The 21,757-nt window shown below is 44.8% G+C and overlaps 1 protein-coding gene across 1 annotated transcript; it reads right to left on the bottom strand.

Annotated features, from left to right (window-relative positions):
- Positions 1-3: 3 nt before the first annotated feature.
- tarbp1 (TAR (HIV-1) RNA binding protein 1) lies at positions 4-21,680 on the bottom strand. Its single transcript, XM_026189889.1, has 29 exons — positions 20,628-21,680; positions 20,422-20,519; positions 20,264-20,333; positions 19,888-20,036; positions 19,738-19,790; positions 19,530-19,627; positions 19,290-19,425; positions 19,105-19,201; positions 18,760-18,849; positions 18,526-18,673; positions 18,182-18,448; positions 17,645-17,742; positions 17,384-17,542; positions 17,077-17,300; positions 16,722-16,953; positions 16,412-16,600; positions 16,106-16,305; positions 15,954-16,025; positions 15,718-15,838; positions 15,057-15,167; positions 14,828-14,977; positions 14,644-14,730; positions 14,344-14,546; positions 14,173-14,254; positions 13,917-14,088; positions 13,636-13,821; positions 12,546-12,670; positions 2,854-2,990; positions 4-598 (listed from the first exon to the last, which is right to left on the bottom strand). The coding sequence occupies exons 1-29, from the start codon at positions 21,550-21,552 to the stop codon at positions 418-420; spliced, it is 4,860 nt and encodes a 1,619-aa protein (XP_026045674.1). The 5' UTR covers positions 21,553-21,680; the 3' UTR covers positions 4-417.
- Between the last annotated feature and the right edge of the window lie 77 nt (positions 21,681-21,757).

Consider the following 21,757-nt stretch of genomic DNA (forward strand, 5'->3'; position numbering starts at 1 on the left):
AGGTCAACATAAAAAACAAGAGTCATGTTTATTTATACATTTAGAAAAATACAAGCAGTATTTAAAGATTAAGTACATCTCATTGAATACTGTCATTATAATTCAGTCCCAAAGCTCCATAGTCAGCCTCCAAAGGGGAAAATTTCCATTGATGCTTTGGCTCTTCTAACACAGACATAGTCTTCATTAATATGACAGCAAGCAGAGTGGAACATTTAGACATAATAGCCAGGGCTGATCTTTATTCATGACTCTCATTAAGGCCTGAGAGCAGCGCCGATGGCTCCTGACCACGCTGTCTCGACAGAAAGCCCTTGAGGTCATGATGTGAAGAAGCTTTACGCCTTCATTTAAAGTCTCCCCAGGAAATACTTTTCTCAGGAGATCGGCAAGAGAGGTCAGCATCAGGTGTCTTCATCAGCTGCGTTTTGAGTCGACCTCTGCCGAGCCAGAGCTGAGATGTTGTCGCGTGTATTCCCAGATTAACAGGGCAGCGCTCACGTGCACGTTGAGTGAGCGGATGATGCCTTGTTGAGGGATCTCCACGCACACGTCCAACATTTGGAGTAAGTTGGCAGGAATACCTTCACGTTCATTGCTAAAAGGAAGAAAAATAAAGAGGGGAAAAGAGTGAAGAATGTAACAAAGCATACATAAATATCTAACACTAAAATTAATTTCATTCAGATGAATCGTCTGTAATTCAATTCACATAAAAGGAGAGCACAAATCTTTACTCAAATCCTCTTGAGAAAGGCCACTCACTATATTTTCAGCAAGTGGAGCATTTGGGATATGCTACTATCTTATAACTAAATTACACCTCAGTTAGCGAACTTGCTGCGCATCCTTTCCACAAAAACTTCTGTGAAATCATCCTGTGCAGCATGCAACTAGTGGGTATACTATTCAGTTCAATTATATTTATATAGCGCCAAATTACAACAACAGTCACCTCAAGGTGCTTTATATTGTAAGTTAAAGACCCTAAAATAACAAGAAGAAAAACCCGACAATCAGCCGATGCCCTATGAGCTAGCACTCATAGAGAAGCGGGAAGGAAAAACTCCCTTTTTAAAGGAAGACACCTCTGGCAGAACCAGAGGTTCAGGCTACGTCCACACTAGCCCGTATAGATTTGAAAATGGCGTTTTCGTCTAAAAACGCTCCGCGTCCAGACTATTGTTTTCAGTCGTTTTCACAGAGTTGTGAAAACCATTGAAAACCAAAACGAGCCATTGAAATGGCCGAAAACGCTTACGTTCCAGTACTGCGCATGCGTGAAACGCAAGAAGATTTGGCCTGCCTCGTTTAGTCTGCCGTTTATTTACTTTCCGGCTCTTTAAAATGTCGCGGCAAAATGTTGAGGAAAAGCACCGAGTTTTTTTAAAATGGACTGACAATGAGGTGGAGGTGTTGCTGCGAGAAACACAAAAGTACAAAGTTGCAAAAGCGATTGAGAATTAAACAATTTGAAGAAAAGCTATCTGATGCATGAACAGACTGATATTAATATTTAACAGGGCTGTCAAAATTGAGAGCAAACAAAACAACTGCTGTATAATCCCCTCCGCTATCTTAGTTTAATTGGTCACATGACTGTTTTCGAAAAGGCTCCGCTGTCCACACTGCCACATGAAAACGGCGTTTTCAAATCTATCCTCTTTGGAGAGTGTTTTCAAAACGCTGTGTTTTCCTTGACTGAAAACGCCGTCTCAGTGTGGACGGAAGGCCAAAACTAAAACGTATTAGTGTGGACATGGCCTCAGGGGGGGGACAGCTGTCTGTCATGATCATTTGGGGGTGAGGATAGAGCGACGGGACAAAGAACCAGAGATTAATAACAACAACTGATGATTAAATGTAAGGTAGTGTCTACTGCAGCTGATGCTTTTTTTTTTTAAACTTTCCTGTGGCTTTGTGACGCTACCCATATCATTTCATTTAAGAGCTCTTACCAGGATCAGCCTTCAATTTCTCAAGTCTTTGCAATTATGAGTGAAAAAGCTCTTAATACAGACAGCTAATGAGTGCAAGTCCAATTCAAACTGTAATCAAATGAGCTCCAGCAATACATGCCAAGCAAAGCAAACGCAAAGACTTAATGACTTTGACCCAGTCTCTACTGAGGGTGCTGCACAGTAAGAAAGCGTGATTTGATGAGCTACATTTATCTTCGCTGTGAAAGTGGGTGACATAATAGCAACCTGATGAGAAATTACAGCTTGGCCATGCTGCGCTGAGGAGAGCGCAGCTGTGAAAGCACTCGCATGGGTGCTTAAGCTAACAGCGCTGCTCACACCTCAGTTGCCTGAATGGTGAACAAAACCAGACACCCACACAGAAGCCAGCACTATTACTCTCTCCCTCTCTGCCAGGGCAGCTGCACAGAATGAGGCTGGCTGCTAAAAAAAATCCTGTCACGCAAGCTTCTAATGCCTCAGTTTGCTACAAACTGTAAAAACAAATACACGCACCGACTAGGAATAATTAATAGGAATAATTGGGCCAAAATTAAGACATTTCTCAATCATTGCACTGCTTGTGCTGTTCTGTATAATTCATGGCTTTTCCTCTGCTTCTCGGGGACAGCCAATTATATCTCAGCATGCCCAGACAGGTACACAATTGAGAGGAGATGTGCAAACCCCACAGGGACGCACACTAAACTGGCGAGATAAAATGAAATGGCCTCGTCAGCGCTAACCGTTATCTATGTGACAGTCACAATGGCATGGGAACACTGAGGCCTGCGTATGTTTAGGCACAGCTGGTTGGGTTTAGGGGCCTGAATGATGGAAAAACACAACACGGAGCCTTTTTGGACTGTGACAAAATTAAAAGCTGCCGTACCCTAAAAGCAACAGGGTCTTTTCAGGGAACTGGTACTCCTGGAGGCTGTGACTGTTGGCTGTTTGCTCCACTCCCACAACGCAGTAACCTTCACTCTTCTTCACCTGCAAGAATTCAGTGAGCTCCATCGGCTTCACCTAAAGGACAGAAACAGTGTAAGATTTTAGAGATTGTTTACACAAATATTCTTTTAAAACAACAATTCCAACAATCAAGCTGTGATAAACTGTCCTCGTATATTTATAAGGACGGTAAATTCAGTACCCTTCTGCTACAGACTTTCATGCTGTGATATCAACAGCAGATTTTTCTGCTCCTTGCTGTGGATTAAAAGATGTTTCAGACCAATTTAATTTTTCCTGAGGAAATGCACCAGTCGCCTGGAATTAAATTGAAAGCACTTTTACATTAATACCAGAGGTTAATTGGTCTGGAGGGCAAACTTGCATACAAATCTTAAAAAGACTTGAGCTCAGTTTAGAATGTGAGATTTTATGACTTGAACATCATCCCAGCAGCAGGATCAATACTGCATCCTCTCTGAGAGGAGCTTTGTGCAATTTACACAGCTGGCCCGGAAGATCTATTAGTCACTTACATCACTTTTTTGCACGTATTCACAGGTTCTACAGTAAAGATCACAGGCAGTCGTGCTGAGAATGATCGAGCATTTTTAATTTTCAGCAAAAGTCCAAATATTGTTTCCTCCAGGGAATGATGTATCAAATTATCTGTGACAGTCTCCAGTTTTGCTGCATAATACAATCATATATTCTAATTCTAACATATATGGCAAGCACTAAAAAACCCACCAAAACCCATCACAAGGCAAAAAAAGAGCTTAATGATGACAAATGGTCTGCATGTATATGTACCTTAGAGTGTTCCCTGTGTTTTAGTCACACTTTGTGCAGGGTTGCCATCAAAAGCAACCTGGAGTTGAGTTTCTTCAGGATATTTCAAAAACATTTACCACTTTATCACCTGACTCACTGCTTCATCGCAGTCAGTCACATTTTATTACACTGAGCCCAGAAGTTACTGCTCACTATTTATTGTACTCAATATAAAAAACATTTTTACTTTTATTTAGTAGTGTTGTCAGAGTTTTGTGAGCCACTGTTTAAATTAAATACATGTATTAAAAAGGCCTCTATATTCAGAGTGTTATGTGTAACCAACTTTAAGGTATAAAGGTGAATTACAGCGCAATAATTACTTGGGCTCGTAATAAGACCCTGGCCAGAATCAGAAGACACCAAATTCGTATGGAGCCAAAGTATTGAGCAGCAATAATGACCTGGACACAATGTTAACTTTTGAGTAGCCACTCTTGTATTGTTACAAAGTATAACAGGTATTTGTCCAATTTGTACAGATAAAGTATAAAATAAAATAAATAGTGTGCACACTCAACAAAATAAAAGTACTCGTTGGGGCCCTTTAAGAATTTAGAGTTAAGCTGGCGATAGCCAACTTCAAAGGTCCTTGTGAATGTAACTGGAATGTATGAGTGTGTGGTGTGTATCTTCTTTGGGGTAGATCGTCCTCAAAGTGGTTGGCTCGCCATCTATCACAACCAGAATATCGTCCTGGTCCTTGGACTTTTCCGTCCTCTCCAAAAAACCTGACCGTTGCTCTGTTTCACAAAAGCCCAACACACACTGGCGTTGGAATTGCAGCAGCTCTCCGGATGAAAGGTGAGTGGTTAGCCGACATTGCCTCTCTCCTTCATCCAGCCACTCGACTCCGGACTTCCAGCAGGTAAGTAGGCTGGCTTTCCTTCCTCTCAATCCTGAGTTTTCCTCTCTTTTGTCCGTGGATTTCTCGGTTTGAGTAGCAGATGCCTCCACTCCTCTTGCTGAGATAAGAAAAACCCGGGACACCATGCACCTCCACCTCACTTCCTGGCTGACAGGGTCAATGCGGCCTGGGTAGGCTCTGATTGGTTGCTGAGCTAGGTGTCCTCACGTGGAGTGAACTGAGAGGTGCATTCAATGGTCATAGGAAATACGACGCTTGTTGATGTGGACAGTTAATATAAAGAGAATAAGTATGATTTTTTTCATCTGGGCTACACCCTCCCCTCCTGAACTCATGCACGTCCCTGTGCATGGTAGACAGTTAAATGATGATTATTTGACAGGTCAAGGAAGAGGGCGAAGCAGGCTCTTCACCATCACTGATGACATCGGCCCAAGCTGAAGACAGTCCTTGCAAGAATGATTTTGCTGCAGTGATCAGAGGATTGCCTAGCTCCGTATAGTTAAGCCGTCGTGGCGGACGACGGTTTCTCTCAGATCTCCTTACAGAATCATTTGTATCCATGTTTTCCCTTGTATCCACTGGGACTATCTCCTCCACTCTCTCCTCAGAATTCGCACCTCTGGTGCCAGCCTCCTGGAATGGAAGTTGCCTTTCTTGGACGTCTGGGTCATCAACAGGTGAGTCAGTTTCAGTTAAGGTTATTTCATCCACTTGTTCGGTCGGTGTGACTCCATTGGTAGATAAGTACTCAGTATCATCTGTAGTACTGTTAGGCATATCAGGTATGTTGCCAAAATCAGATTGGCTGTCAAAAACAGGTGGGTTGTCAATATCAGGAACATTTACAGGACTCTCACTCACTGTGTGGACAGGGGAACTCAACCAAACAGGAATGAGCAAATCATCTTCTTCGTCTGAGGAGTTCTCTTCCTCTAGCGCTGGATTTGCACGGGTTCTTGGCCTGCGTGACACTGGCTTCTGTACATGCTCACTGCTTTCCTCCACAGATAGGTAGCCACAACCTGCTGTAGTGTTCTTAGGGGACCATCTTTGTTTTCAGGCTTAACTGTATATACTGGGAGGTTGCCTGCCCTTCTCACCACTACATGCACAGTGTGTTCCCACTTGTCTGAAATCTTATGTTTGCCCCGGATACGGACATTCCTGACCAATACCCGATCTCCAGCTTCCAAGTCTGATGCAGTTACATGTCTGTCAAACCTCATTTTGTTCTTGTGAGCCATCTTTGCAGCCTTGTCCATAGCTAACTTGTAGCTTTCTTTGAGACGTGACTTGAGTTTTTGCACATATTCAGAGTGAGATGAGTGTTGTTCCTCTTGCACTGGCAGGTTGAATGCAAGGTCAACTGGCAACCGAGGTTGGCGTCCGAACATCAGTTCGTACGGGGTGAAACCAGTCACTTCATTCCTGGTGCAGTTATAAGCGTGGACCAGGGGTCTTACATGGTCACGCCAACAGGACTTATCTTGACCACGGAGAGTTCCCAGCATATCAAGCAAGGTACGATTAAATCGTTCCACAGGATTGCCCCTAGGATGGTATGGGGTTGTCCTCACCTTGTGGATACCAGCCACCTGACAGAGCTCCTTGATTGTGCGGGACTCGGAATCTGGACCCTGGTCACTATGCAATTTTTCTGGGATGCCATAGTGTACCATAAAGTTCTCCCACAGACACCTTGCCACTGTGCGGGCCTTTTGATTAGGTGTTGGGATAGCAACTGCAAATTTAGTGAAGTGGTCCGTGATCACCAATATATCTTTGGTTCCACTCCTGTCAGCTTCCAGGGACAAGAAGTCCATGCACAAGAGTTCAAGAGGTCGTGTCGTATTAATGTTGACCAAGGGGGCCGCTCTTTCAGGCCGTGCCTTCCTCCGCACGCACCTGCCACACGTCTTCACTTTCCTTTCCACGTCCAAAGCCATCCTTGGCCAATAAAATCTTGACCTTACAAGGTCCAGTGTACGGTCGACTCCCATGTGACCCATATGGTCATGCAGGCTGGTGAGAACTGTGTTGCGAAGCTCAGCTGGAAGTACAAGCTGGTAGGTTTTCTGGGACCCCTCTTGGCGTCGCCGGTACAAGACATTGTTGCGGAGCTCAAGACGGTTAAGCTCTCGGAGGAGCAGTGGAAGCTCAGGGAACTGTGTGCGCACGGTTGGAGGTGGTGTGTCCCCATATTCGATCTGAGAAATAACATGCTTTATACACTGATTGGCTCTTTGCTCGTCTGCCAGCTCTGCCTCAGTTAGATGGGGAATGGTTGGCAGACCTCCAAACTGTTCCTCTTGCCCATAGCTATCAGGTACAGCACTAGGAGACACAGCAAGCACCTCCACCAAGGCAACACAATCTGCATCTGCCTCTCTTTCATTGTCAGGACTGACGCTGTAGGTGAACTGCCTCTCACAGATTGCTTTCACCACAGACTGATTTACAGCATTGATGTTGTCTGGATCACAAAGGTGATCTTGAGTGAACTGTTGTATGCGTTCAATCTCTTTTTGTGATTTCAGGTCATCCGCTAGCCCTCCGTGTGGTCTGCGTGATAATCCATCCGCATCTCCATTCTGCTTCCCTGGACGATAGAGGAGTTTGAAAGAGAATGTGGACAGTGCTGCTAGCCACCTATAGCTAGTTGCGTCAAGTTTTGCTGAAGTCAGAATGTAAGTCAGCGGATTACTATCCGTTACAACAGTGAAGTGGTTGCCGTAGAGATAGTCGCTGAACTTTTCTGTAACTGACCACTTGAGCGCCAGAAACTCCAACTTGTGCGCTGGATAGCGATTTTCGCTCCGTGACAGCCCTCTACTTGCATAGCCTATGACTCTAAGTTGTCCCTCTTGCTCCTGATACAATACAGCACCAAGCCCGGTGGTACTGGCGTCGGTGTGCAGTATATAGGGTTTCTGGGGGTCAGCGAAGGCAAGTACAGGGGCAGTGGTGAGACTTTGGATGACTGACTCGAAGGCTTCCTGGCAAGCTGGCGTCCAGCGACCTCCGAAAGGGTCTTTTGGGTCATGGTACTGATGTGCACTTTGTCTTGCGTTTACTTTTGATTTCTTGTGGCTAGGTGGGTACCCTGAAGTTAAGTTGTGGAGAGGTTTCACAATGCTGGAATACCCCTTAACGAACCTTCTATAATACCCAGCAAAACCAAGGAACGACTTTAACTCTCGCAGGGTCTGTGGGACAGGCCATGTTTTAAGGGCCGAAATCTTCTCAGGGTCAGTCCGAACTCCATTTCTGGAGACCACATGTCCCAGATAACGGATTGAAGTCTGGAAGAAGACACATTTCTCTGGTGACAGCTTTAACCCAAACTCTTTTAGACGAGTGAGCACTTTCATGAGTCTTTCTTCGTGTTCCTCAAGGGTTCGGGAGAATACTATCACGTCATCAAGAAAGACCAATGCATCCTTCAAATGCATATCCCCCATGCACCGCTCCATTAACCGCTGGAACGTGCTGGGGGCGTTCGTTACACCCTGAGGCATTCTGTTGAACTCCCAGAAGCCGAGAGGGCACACAAAGGCCGTCTTCGGTTTGTCTGCTTCTTCGATCTCGATCTGGTAGTACCCTGATTTTAGATCAAGAACAGAGAACCACTGTGAACCATTGAGGGCTGAGAACGTGTCCTCTAGCTTCGGAAGGCTGTACGCATCTTTTATAGTCTGAAGGTTTAGACGCCTATAATCAATGCACAACCGGACTTGGCCGTTCTTTTTCCGGACTACCACTATGGGTGACGCAAATGGGGACTCTGACTCTCTAATAACTCCTGCATCAAGGAGTTCCTGAATGTGCTTCCGGACAGCCTCAATGTCCCGTGGGTGGATTGGCCGGGCACGTAGTTTGAAAGGCGTGCCATCCGAAAGTTTTATATGATGTCGCACCTGGTCCGTCCGGCCAAAATCCAGGTCGTGCTGTGCAAACACCTCAGGCATGCCGCTGAGCTGCTGAGTGATGCGCTGTTTCCATTCCAATGGAACTGGGGAGTCACCAAAATTGAAGGTTATGGTGGGCTCTTGGAAAGACGGAGTCTCTGGAGTTCTCTGGGATAGTTCTGACTGTTTGGTCTTGTTGTGTTCCTTTAATAGGATGGTCTGATAAGCACTAACCTCTGCAATAGTACACTTGGCAGGGATGACAATGTCGTGGTCAGACTCGTTGCTTATAACAACTGGCAACTTGTGGGGCCGCCGCTGGGGAAAGTCCACCAGACCGGCTTTAAGTAGCAGGCCACCGGGCAAGGGGGACGATGATGGGTACTCAATTACAACTGATTTTTCATCCTGAAGGCCCTCGCCAAGGGCGACTCCCTCCACCACTACAGTTGAACCAGCTGGAATGACTTGAGGCATCTTGCCAAGTAGCTTCACTACCCCCTGATGGGTGTCACTTGTCTGCTTCCGTCTCAACTCAATGATTTTGAAGACTACTTTGTAGCCATGTGGGAGGGGTTGACGATTGGCTAAGTCAGTCTCTGAGTAGATGTCGAACAGTACATCTAGGGTGTTTGTGCCTATGAGCATGAGGGATTGTGAAGTGTCAGGGACGATTAAAGCAAGTGTGTTTACATCTACTGGAACACCTATAAAGTCCTTTGGAAAAGTTATGGTCATTTCTATATAGCCAAAGTAAGGCACTAGCTGGCCATTAGCACCTTCCACTTCTAAGAGGTCATGTAGTGGCTTGATCTTTTGCTCTGAAAGGTGCTGCTGGTAAAATGACTCAGGAACAGTGGTAACTTGGGAGCCTGAGTCAAGAAGACAGTTGACTTCTTCACCTCTCACAGTCACTTGAGCTGTACTTCTGGTACCAATCAACTGTTTAGGGAGTTGGAAAGATTGGTTCTGCTCTGAATGGTTTAAGCCAGAACATGTTTGTGCTTTGACAGTCTTTGCTGGGGTACTTACTTTGTTAACCTCAGCTGTGATTTTGTCACCATTGTTTACGTCTGAGGGACGTTGTTGACTCTCCTCAGCTCCTGTTTGTCCCACAACAGGAACTGTTAGATGTTTAAAGGTGAATCTGTACAATCTCGCGCTTCCCACTGGCGTTGTTTCTCCTCCAACTGCTTCTTTTTTTCTGCTACTAGGTTGGGGTTAGCGGGGTCAACACAGCATGGAGCGATATGTCCATCTTCACCGCAGTTGAAACAATACCAGGGCTTGGGTCTGCCCCTTTGCCTCTTTGAAGTCTGTCTTTGCATACGTCCATCTACACCATGTGGCTTTGACATCTTACTCTGCGGCTTCCCTGCAGGGTCCTTGCTGTTTGCAAACTTTGTTTTTTTTCTGTGACATGAATGTAGTTAGTTGACTTTGCAGACTCGCCACCTGCTTTCGCAGATCCTCAATAGCAGCAATGCTACTCCCATGTTTCTCCTCTGGTTCACAAACATGTGCACCCTGGAACTGTAACTGAGTTCTCTGCTTTGTGGTGCCAATGTGTTTTCTCATACGGTTAGTTTTTGCTTGCTGTCGATCTTCCTCAGAGCGAATCATTAACAACAGGTCTGAGAATTGGGGTGGGCTGCTCTTCTTTTGCTCAAGTTGCAGGGCGCTGAGTAGGTCGTTGTCCCAACATCCCCTGCAGAACTGTTTAAGTAGATGTTTGTCCACTTCTTCACATGCGACTCCCCCCCTCTTCGTGGCTCTGTTTAATGCTAGCTGTAGCCGGTGAAGGTAAGTGGATGACTTCTCACCTGGATCTTGAAGGGTGTTCAGGAATTGAGCGAAAAGTTCCTCGCCATCTTCTACAGTGCCAAAGGCTGAATCTAGAAAATGCAAATAAGTCACAGGTGGTGACTCAGGCCGCAAACTCTTAACTATATCAGCTGCTGGTGGGAGCAGGCTCTCATGGATCTTTCTGGATATTTGCAGGGGGGACATGCTGGGATCATTTTGGAGCAGTTCAATTTGTGTGCGCCATGTGTCATAATCAGTTTCATTGTTAGGTCTGGGAACCTTACCGGAGAAGGAACGGAGTCTCACCTGGGACTGGATGTGTGGGACAACATCTTGCCTTCGTACGATATGCTCTACCACAACCTTCTGAATGTCAGGTGGGTTCAAGTCACTTACTGAGAGGGACGCTGCTCTCCTTCCATTAGTGAGGGGAACATCATCAGTGGCACCAGTATCACTTGGTGTAACATCTGAATGTGAGGTGTGACACTGTCGCTCTTTAGAAGCGGGCGGAGATACAACAGTGGTCTCGACATACGTGGGAGAAGGTTCTTCAGTGGTAGGTCGCATGGCTTCAACATCCTCCCCAATCTGACACATCATCTCCTTCAGCACCTCACCGTAGTCTTTGCCACTCAGCTTGGCTAGTTCCTTGAGTTCCGCCAAGTAGGTTTTTGTAACATTACTCCCAACCGTGGTAGTGTACATGCTACTGAGTGTTTTAATTTCATAGACAACGCTGGGATCAGCTTGTGCTGTGTATGTGTATGGTAAACGAGGTTCTAAACCTTCTAAGGCTGAACTGCTAGAGTATTCTACGATCAGGTTTTGGTAGAAGTTGGACAGTGAATCATCAACAAAAAGGACTCTTGTGATTTTACCATACTGTTTCAGAAAGTCAATGACCTGTTCATCTTTCTCAGATACCTGTGTTATCCTAGCGACAACAACCGCATTAGGTATTTTGACACCAGACTTTTGTATGAAATCCATGCTGGTCATTGCCTCAATATTGATGCTCAAATCAATTGGCTCCTGGCTGGCTCGCCACTTCTGTAACCAACTTTAAGGTATAAAGGTGAATTACAGCGCAATAATTACTTGGGCTCGTAATAAGACCCTGGCCAGAATCAGAAGACACCAAATTCGTATGGAGCCAAAGTATTGAGCAGCAATAATGACCTGGACACAATGTTAACTTTTGAGTAGCCACTCTTGTATTGTTACAAAGTATAACAGGTATTTGTCCAATTTGTACAGATAAAGTATAAAATAAAATAAATAGTGTGCACACTCAACAAAATAAAAGTACTCGTTGGGGCCCTTTAAGAATTTAGAGTTAAGCTGGCGATAGCCAACTTCAAAGGTCCTTGTGAATGTAACTGGAATGTATGAGTGTGTGGTGTGTATCTTCTTTGGGGTAGATCGTCCTCAAAGTGGTTGGCTCGCCATCTATCACAACCAGAATATCGTCCTGGTCCTTGGACTTTTCCGTCCTCTCCAAAAAACCTGACCGTTGCTCTGTTTCACAAAAGCCCAACACACACTGGCGTTGGAATTGCAGCAGCTCTCCGGATGAAAGGTGAGTGGTTAGCCGACGTTGCCTCTCTCCTTCATCCAGCCACTCGACTCCGGACTTCCAGCAGGTAAGTAGGCTGGCTTTCCTTCCTCTCAATCCTGAGTTTTCCTCTCTTTTGTCCGTGGATTTCTCGGTTTGAGTAGCAGATGCCTCCACTCCTCTTGCTGAGATAAGAAAAACCCGGGACACCATGCACCTCCACCTCACTTCCTGGCTGACAGGGTCAATGCGGCCTGGGTAGGCTCTGATTGGTTGCTGAGCTAGGTGTCCTCACGTGGAGTGAACTGAGAGGTGCATTCAATGGTCATAGGAAATACGACGCTTGTTGATGTGGACAGTTAATATAAAGAGAATAAGTATGATTTTTTTCACCTGGGCTACATATGGTACATCCATCATTAAAATTCCCAAACAGTACAAAAAGAATGAACCTTTTAGACACGTGGGCCTTTAAATACAGAGCTACTGTAACTCTCAATAATGCACATCTACAGATTAACTGAATAAACAGCATTATTTCTACTGCTGTCTGGATATTCTGTGTGTGTGTGAGATCCTGACAATCTATTTTAACCTTAATCTAACCATGTGCACTTCTGATCATCAAAATAAGTTTATTTTCTGCACATCACCTCTAACAAAGGAAGCCACAGCTCAGCTGAGACGCTCAGGGACTGGAAGTTTTTGTCATTCACGTGGCGGAGGCTATCCAGAACCAGAGCGCTGGCACCGAATATTTCACAAGTCCGGCAGAGACCTGCAGCGACAAAGACAGTGTGTTTGATTTGGGTGGGGTTTTTTAAAATAAAAATGCTCCATGACATCCAAAGCACAGGAGGTTAATAAAAAGACTGTTCCAGTTTTGAGTTTCCTAGAACACCACTGTGTGTACAAAGAGATGCAAATTGAGTCTGGGATTCAAAGTAAAACATTTACAGAAGGACCAGGCTAACAGTCTTTCTTGCATTACACAGTATCAATATTGGCTTAAAAAAAAATCTTTTTCCTCTATAAACAAATTCTCATTGTGTTCGTGCCTTATCACCTGAGACAACAGCACTCGAGTACACTTCCAGAGAACATATATTATGTGCTTGATGAAGGCAGGTGCAAAACCGTGTAAAACCAGATAAGATGGTTCAAATGGATGTGTTTCTCTGTTCTTCTATATCATTGTTACGAAACAGAAATACACTGACATTGTGTAAGGGGTTTGTGCAGGGGGAGGGGCTTCCACACAAGGTAAAACTGAGAGCCGAGATCCAGGGAAGTGCAGAGTCATTTCAAGTCATTCTGGAAAAGCAGCTCTCATAATCTAGCTAAAAGGAGTTTTCACTTGTGGTTTCGAAACTCCTGATTGGCTGCATTAAGGACATAAGGGCAATATGAGTCAATTGTGGTCATGCTACTCGTGACCTCAAGTTCTCAATCTGTGGAAACTGCAGTAAAATTGTGGTGCTCTCAAAATAAACAATAAAAGTAATAAAAGTTGGTTAAATGATTTATTATTTAACAGCTCACTTTGTGTTTACTAGCAGCAACACGCACATGTTGTGTGTATATATCTCTACAGCTGTCTACCTACTGTCTACATGTGAGGTGTTCAGGGGCCATCTGTAAATTGCAGCTGCAGAAAACAACTCTGCTTACTCGCTCCCTAAACGTAACCCGTACTAGTAACCAAAAATGTACAATAATACATTGATGTGTGGTGCTCCTGACCTCCCAGATTGGTGGGCTTGTCGATAAGCGAGGCCACAACCAGCAAGGCACCGTGCAGTTTTCCCAGTCTAGCAGCCCTCTGTGGTGGAACCAGCTGAAGTTCAGGCTCCTGCTCCTGGATGCCCAGTCTCCAGGGCGTGATCTTCTTTTGCACCTCAGCCCAGCGTTCCTCCTTATCCTGCTCACCTGGAAGACATAAAGCCATGACGGTCAATAAGAGAAACCTTATCACTGACTGGTGCTTAAGAGTGTTACTACTACTACTACTGCTACTACTGTACTTCTGTCTTGCTGGATCCAGTCTCCAGGTTGAAGCTGGTTCAGATCAAGAGCAGGATTTCTCAAAGGCAAAGATGGACCTTCTGAGAAATATGAGAGTTTCTCAAATTTCCAGGGTGGTATCCACTCATCATCAGCCAACTCAGAAAGACTGGGAAACGTACAGAATATTGTCTAGGAAAGCAAAATAAGAAAGAAAACAAGCATGTTAGACTGTGTTACTATATTTTAGCAGGATTTAATTGCAAAATAGCGTACCTCAATACTGTAATCCCTGATTGGATGAAAGGCACCAAAGAAGAAGTGCTCCTGAATCCTCGTCCAGTTTTTGTTGGCATTTCTACATGTGAGACAGCAAATATGTACTAAAGCATATTAGCCTGATGCAAAGAACAAAACCTGCCAACATTTGAACCGCTCTGCTCTCACCCAGTGCTCTGCATGGCTTCAGCCTGGTTCAGACAGGCCTTGATCACAGAGGAAAGCCCCCCTAAACCATCTGCCTCTTCCACGTGGTTTTCCGCCAGGCTCCACACCCTTTTCAGAGCCAGTAAGGCATACAGGCGCACGCTGAAGTTATGGTTAAAACACGACTGCAGGATGACGTCTAGTGCTTTTCGCAACTGCGCCGCCTTAAGATATAAAAGAAAAAACACAATGTGAATACTCAAGAGTTTATTAATAAAAACAAATACTGTCTGGGTGGGAAAAAATAATTAGCGATACTACCTTTTCTTTAAGATTAGGAAAGATGACACTGAAATGTACGAGAACAGATAAGAAAGTGCAGACGCTCGTCTTAGTCTTTTCGTGATCCTGCACAGAAACAAGCACCAGAAGTGGTTTATAATTTAATTTAGAATGAAAAACCATTCCCTCCAGTTCTACAGAGTTTGAAAGAGCTGGAGCTCACCAGGCTGAAGCAGGACCAAAAGCTGTCAGTGTGTTGTGGATATCGGACAAGGATCAGAATCATCATCCATTCGATCAGGTACTTGACAGAAGCCTGGTTACTGCAAAATCCCGCTTCAAACACACGACCCCACAAAGTGGCAACAAACTCCTGCAAATGAAAGCGCAGTCACTCACAGAGAGGATCAGTCGATCCTGGAAGATTTAAGGTGAGTGTATGACTATCTTACCTCTCGGAGTTTGGGCAGCAACAGCAGCAGTGTTTGCCATACTCGGTTTTTAACACGATGTTGCAGGGAGTTGCTATAGTAACGCACTTTTGACCTTGATATATCATTATCCTGTAGAAATGAAACAAAAATCATGGGAAAGGATGCAAAGTGGCTGTAACTGCTACTTCGCCATTTATTTAAAAGAATCAGGAGCTCATCTAGTCCACAATCCATTGCAATTCCCAGGTTATTGCCCATAAAACGACAAGTGTCACCTTGATCTTGAGCAGAATTTGGGTGAACATCTATGAGATGATCATTGTGTGACCAAATTATGACCAAAACTGTGGGTTAATAATTCTTGTGAACTGTGACAGGATGGACGGATAACAAATCCTCGCCGTGGAATAAGCTCTAAGGCTAATTCCGCATTCTGATTTTCTTTGAAAGCTGTGAAAGAGTTTAACTTCAATTTAATGCCTGTATATATTAATTTGCATATATTTGTGATCTCCAATCAGTCACAACTGATGGATAAAGAGTAAAAAAAAAAAAACTATCATCATACAACGATCCACTTTGGAAGTTTGATTGCTGGCAGTCATGTAGACCTGGAGTCTCACCACACCACAAAAAACCCCAAAACACACTGCTGTGAACCTGACAAGGCCAAACGCACCTTTTTCAACAGCTCCATTGCCACTTCCTCCATTAGTCTTTGATGCTGGAGATTAGAAGAATCCAGGTGGCACAGGAAAGCCAGAACACATGTGCGAGGCAACTGATCATCTCTGTTATCACTGGAAAATAAAAACAGTTGTTCAGCTGTGGAAACATCCACACAGCAAGAGAGACCTCTAGTGGCACTATTATAAATCATATCAATAAGAAGTGAGCTTTCACTGAATTGTTTACCTCGTTACTGCGACATTAGCTGCACACTTTTCACCAAGTTGCTCCACATATATTTGGACATCCTGGACGAGTCTTGGAAAGAGCACGATTAAATAGTTAAAACAGCTCTAAGAAGCTACTAAATAAATGTGAAAAATGCAGCTAAGCCTTACCGTTGATCTCTCCTGAACACTGGACCGTAAACACAAGCTTCTGTAATTATGCTGATGTGGTTGAAAATACTAGAAAACACCGTGTCGGCCTGGTCACCGCTGCCTCCACCTGCAGGCAGCCACATCTGACAGCAGTGTTGAAGCAGTACGCCAAAAACTCCACTCTTTGACTGAGACAACTCCATCAGATCACGGGCGATCTAAAAACAAACACAGACACAACAAATATTAATATTTCATTATTGAAATTACATTTTCAAAGTCCAAATTTCTGTCTCGCTTCTTTCCTGCTGTGAGGTGAATCACCTGTTTCAAAGTGGCCGCCAGGGTCGGAGACTGAGCTTTTGTCAGCTGAAGCAGTTTATGGTGGAAAGCCGTGGAGATGAAGCCTTTAAGTGCCGGCCAGAAGTCATTGGCATTAGTGCTCAGGCCTTGTACCAGCTCCCAGCTCAGACTCACAGCCTCCACACACAGGGCCTCTTCATCACGCACTAACTGGAATCAAATGTCACCACAACAGACGCACCATGAGGAAATCGCTTCATTGGCAGTTAGTTTACAACAAATTATTCACATAAAAACTGGAAGAAAATGACTGATATGAAATTAGCCTCACTTGCGGCAGGACTGTCTCCATAAAGGTGAATACAGGGAGCACCAAGTCACTGGGCAGGAGAGCCAGGGCCTCCACACTGCAACTCAAAGCAGCCTTGAGAGTCTCAGCTGCTTCTACAGACTCAGGAATTCCAAAAGCCTTAATCAGGAAATTCAGACAAATCCACTGGTCTCGCATAAAGTTGGCAGAGAAGCGTCCCCAGTCCTGTAGCAGATCTTGAACTTCCAGATCACTACCAAAAGAAGAAACAGGCCCATCGCTCATTACGGCAGCCGAGAACTTATATTCATCTGAATTAAAGTCTTTAGTTAGTTACTTTAGTTAAAAAAAAATAAAAAAAACGGCTTCCACTAACCAGTCTATTGTCTCTGGTTTCAGTAGACGTTGATTGACATTTCCTAGAGATGTCTGACTGTGTGAGGAAGGCAGCTTTGGGCTGTAGAAGTATTCATTCAGTGATTTCAGAGCAGAAACTGTCTCTGGTTGCTTGTCAATCACTTCATGCTCCATAACACCACACACCGTGGCCAGCGACGCCATAGTAACTGCTCTAGTTACCTGGTATGCTAAAGAGGGGACCTGGCAACAACAATCAGTGAAACAATCAAAATAGTGACTGAAATCCTGCCTAATGAGAGAGACATTAAAGTTTAAGTTGGTACCTGCTGGTCTGGTTCTCGCAGGACTGTGAGCCCGTACTTAATCAGTTTAGAGAAACCACTGTGAGGAATCTTGTTGTGGTATTGTGGCATAGAGCGACACATGACAACCAGCTGCCTCAGGACATAAAGATAGAGCTCTGCTCGCTCGATATCAAACACCTGTTAAAAAAAAACAGACAACATACGTGCAGACGTCAGAGTTGGCCACCAGGGGCATCTGTGTAATTGGACTGAGACTGGCCTGCTTGACTTGCTAAATACCTCCTGCAATTCCCCACACAGCCGCCTAAAGATGAACTCCTGGATGGGATCAAGAAGCCTTAAAATCGCCATCTCAGTAGATACCATCACACTGTCCCCTGTGAAACAGAGAGAGAGGTGGAATGTAATGAACATGACGGCGACGGTTCTGGACAAAATAATCAAAAAATAAAGGGATAAAATCAAACTATAAATCAATATAAATGTCCAGTGTTTCCTAATAAAGAGGTAGCAGAAGTACTGGGAAAAACAGCTTAATAATCAAAGGCAGTGATATCAAACTCATTTCCCATCGCACGCCACATACAGCCCACTTTAATCTGATATCATAAATGTCACCAATAGATGAAAGAAAAAGATAAAATATGCAGATCTCTCACCATCAAATACGGATGTAAAAGTGACATTTACAAGGACGTATGTTATACAATATAACACCAAATAATAATTTGGGAGGACAGGTTTAATGATTTGTTCAGTGAATAAAAAAATCAGATAGAACAGCTCGGACAATAATTCAGCGCTATCCTTGCAAACCTTGCTCCGCTCCGTCCTGTTGACTCCTTGGGATTTCTCCGAGCTGGAACAGTCTGAGCACCAGCTGCAGGCTCTTGTCACTCTTACGCAGAGGCAAGTAGATATTGGTGCTGACTCTGCTCAGGGTCTTCAGCAGTGGTGATAAAAGCGACTCCAGGGTGTTGCTGATCTCTGCCCCAGATTGACCCCTCTCCATGTCCACACACAGCAGAATAGCTCTGGCCAACCTATCGGCCTCTCTGGAGTCAGGTAACCTCTCGGTCTGACCTGGGAGAAGATAAAAAGCCTTAAAATATACACACACCAAACCAGCAGATACAGCGACTGTATCACTTCAGACTCACCTGTGCTAGCTGGGACTCGAAGATAGGAGACTATTTCGCCTTGAACATAAGCTCTCACGGTTTCCTTACTCGTTAAAGCACCAGTGCAATCTTCATCTGTAATCCTGGGCTTGAAACTGCCTTCATTTTCCAACAGCCAAGCACACAGCTGCAGTGATGCCCCAACATGTAGGATAATGATTAGGTAATCACAGTTTGCAATCTGAATCATGTTCCATTGTTGATACAGCGTACCTGCTTCCAAAGCTGCGTCCCTCTACACAGCGACTCGTCTGCACGGAAATGCGTCAGGAAGCTAAAAACATCATCGAGGGTAACTTCACTCTGACAAAAAAAACAAAACACAAAAGCTCAGCTATTGGACTGAATAACTTAAGCTATAGTCTTACAGAAAATCTAGTAGAAGAGATCGATAAAACGAGTAAATTAAAGTAAACACATCCATGTGATGCTGTCATGGCAATATAGACCAAAATATCAGATTTTTTGGTCGTAGAACAACAAAAGCTTGATCAACTCAGTACTTGGAAGATGTGCTTAATAAAGAGTCCAGTATTTTGCGTCGCACTTCTGTCTTACCACAACTGTGAGAGAGAGGGCACTGTTCAGCAGGAAGCACTGGGCAGCTCCTCTTAAGAGGACTTGATGAGTGATCATGGTGCAGCGCAGGACGTCCCTGTACAGACAAAAGACACACAATGACCACTTTATTAAGTGTCACCAGCTTCGACAGAGTATGTCTAAGTGTAACCACTGTAAGTTACCTCAGAGCAGTGAGCCCGCTGGTCCCCAGTAGTGGACAAGGGGGAAGTTTGGACAGGGCCTGACAGAGGAAGAGGAGGGGAACTGCACACCAGTGTTTAGAGCCCAGCTGCTGAATCAGCTGAAGCAAGACATAACCTACAATGTGAACACAGTAGTCAGAGGTGGATTTAGCAATTTAACCATGAGCTGTGAGAGGACTTTGTTCATAAGTGTTCGCTGTGGCTTCTGTGACCCTTTACCTCTATGCTCTGTTGGCAGGCTACTGAAGAAGGTAGCCAGAAAGACTTCGAGTTTAACCCCCAGTTCGGGACAGTCTCCCACACTCTGACCAACTGACCTATATGTGGAAAGAAGCTGGGTTAATTAAGGCTAGTGCAAAGCAGTACTTAACATAATAATCCCTGCATTACTATTACTTCCAATTGTTAATGAATGTTAAATTCTCACCTGTGGAAGAGGGATGTTTCCGAGAGAACATCCATAAAGGGGCCAACGATGAACTTAAGAGCAAAGCAACAGAAGAGGAAACTTTAATGCACGCTTTTAACTTTGTACTGAATGAAAACAATCAAGAGCCAAGGAACAAATTAAGTCTACCTGAGAAAAGGCCAAAGCAAAAGTCGGCTGCTGAAGAACCCGGAGCTCGAGCAGATGACACACTCCTTCTCGCATTAAGGATTTATTCTCACTGTGGAACATGCGCTGGTACACACACAGCAGCCAGGAGGGGTGGAAGAGTCCTTGACCTGAAACATTAGAAACAAACTACCACTCTGAGATCTTTCACACTTACTTTACTTTTCAAAGAATTTAAGTGAGAAAAAACTGACCAAGGGATTTTCTACTTGACTTATGTACTTCTGAAAGAAGATATAATCAGTTCAGCCCATTTCATTCACAGAGGCCTAATAAGCTGGAAGACTCGCTACATCGAATCTACTTTTAAAAGGCTGAAATAATGTTTTTTCCTTGCCTTGATCATCATTCGCTGTTGTTTGGATCAGTGTGTCTATCCTGTTTAAAACTGGCCGGACCACGTGAATCTGCAGAGGGAGAGGAGGAACAGTAAAACAGATGTATCGAGATCCCTCCTTGGAAAAAGCAGTCAAACACTGGTGCAGGATATCCTACTTGGTTTTCCTCTAGAGTCTCCATCACCAGTACGTAATCCTCCCAGAACTCTCTGAGCAGCTTGCTCTTGCTGAAAGCCCATTTAAACAAGTTCTCATCTGCAACAGTTTAGGAAAAAAAGTTGTCTGACAAGCCATAAAATAACAGTAAACCTAAAACTGGCCTAATGTCTGCTTTCAGTGTGTGCGTGTTTTTTTTTTTTATACCTTCCCCTGTTGCAGAAAGAGGACAGTCTAATCCATCCTCTTCAGACAGGGCTGCACACCTTTTCAGCAGGAACAGTGCTCTCTTTCTTGACACGCTGTCTCTGTGGATCAGTCCATCCTGAACCATCCTCCAGAACTGAAGGGACAGACGAGGGTCGGAGTCAGAGCAGCAGGAAGAGGGGAGGTGGTGGTGAGGTTTAAGGAGGTGGTCTGACAGGGCTGTCAAACACAGCAGAGTGCGCTCTGTAACCGCAGGAGTGCGGTCGGTGGAGTGCCAGCTGCATAGATCATCCAGGATGAGCTTGAGGATGCTTATTAACCGCTCACTGCTGAGGCAGTTCAGCAGACTTAAGATGACCCTGACTGGCTTGGAGACCAGTGCATCAGGGAGTGTCCTGATGGAAGAGAGACTAGAAGACACGGTGGTATGTGTGAGCTGTTCATCTGCTGCCAGAAACGGCAGAAGAGCAGCTACCACTTCACTCGCAACCTCCACACTGAGTCTTCCCGGAGAGGTCAGCTCTTCCTCTGACAGATGGAGTGAGGGCAGGATGGACTGACAAACTCGCCTGCACACAGCCTCGTTACAGAGAGGTACACTCACACTCAGTAGTCTGCACGCAGCTGCTGTGCTCTCCCTGCACCGCACACCTTCACCTGCTTCAGCCGAAATTCTGGAGAGGAAAGGCAGACACTTGGTCCAAAGGACCGACTCAACTTTATCTAAAACACAGCGTCTCTTTGCATCTGGAAACGAGGTCGAGTCCGGCTCGATCAAAAGCGGTCCGAGTCCCTCAATGAAAGCTGTCAGCGCCTCCACCCGCTCCGTGTCTGGCCACGACTCACTCGGCCAGGAAAGAGACTCAAAAAGAAGGTCGTAGTCAGGCGAGCTGGATAACACTGCGTTAATTAAAGCGGAATACATTGCGAGCGTCTGTTAAATTGCTAGGTATGAGCATAGCAAGCGAGCTGCTACCGGCTGCTACCCAGTAGCAGCACGTTTTGATAAAACAGAACGTAAACTTCCGTAAACGTAATTCCCAACTCTCGCGAGAAAAGAATCTAACGCTGAAAAAAAAAATGCAAACTGCTCAAATTTAAATAGAAAATTAATAGTATATCGGTGACAC

This window comes from Astatotilapia calliptera, chromosome 13 (genome assembly GCF_900246225.1).
Source record: "Astatotilapia calliptera chromosome 13, fAstCal1.2, whole genome shotgun sequence".
In the NCBI taxonomy this organism is placed as follows: Eukaryota; Metazoa; Chordata; class Actinopteri; order Cichliformes; family Cichlidae; genus Astatotilapia; species Astatotilapia calliptera.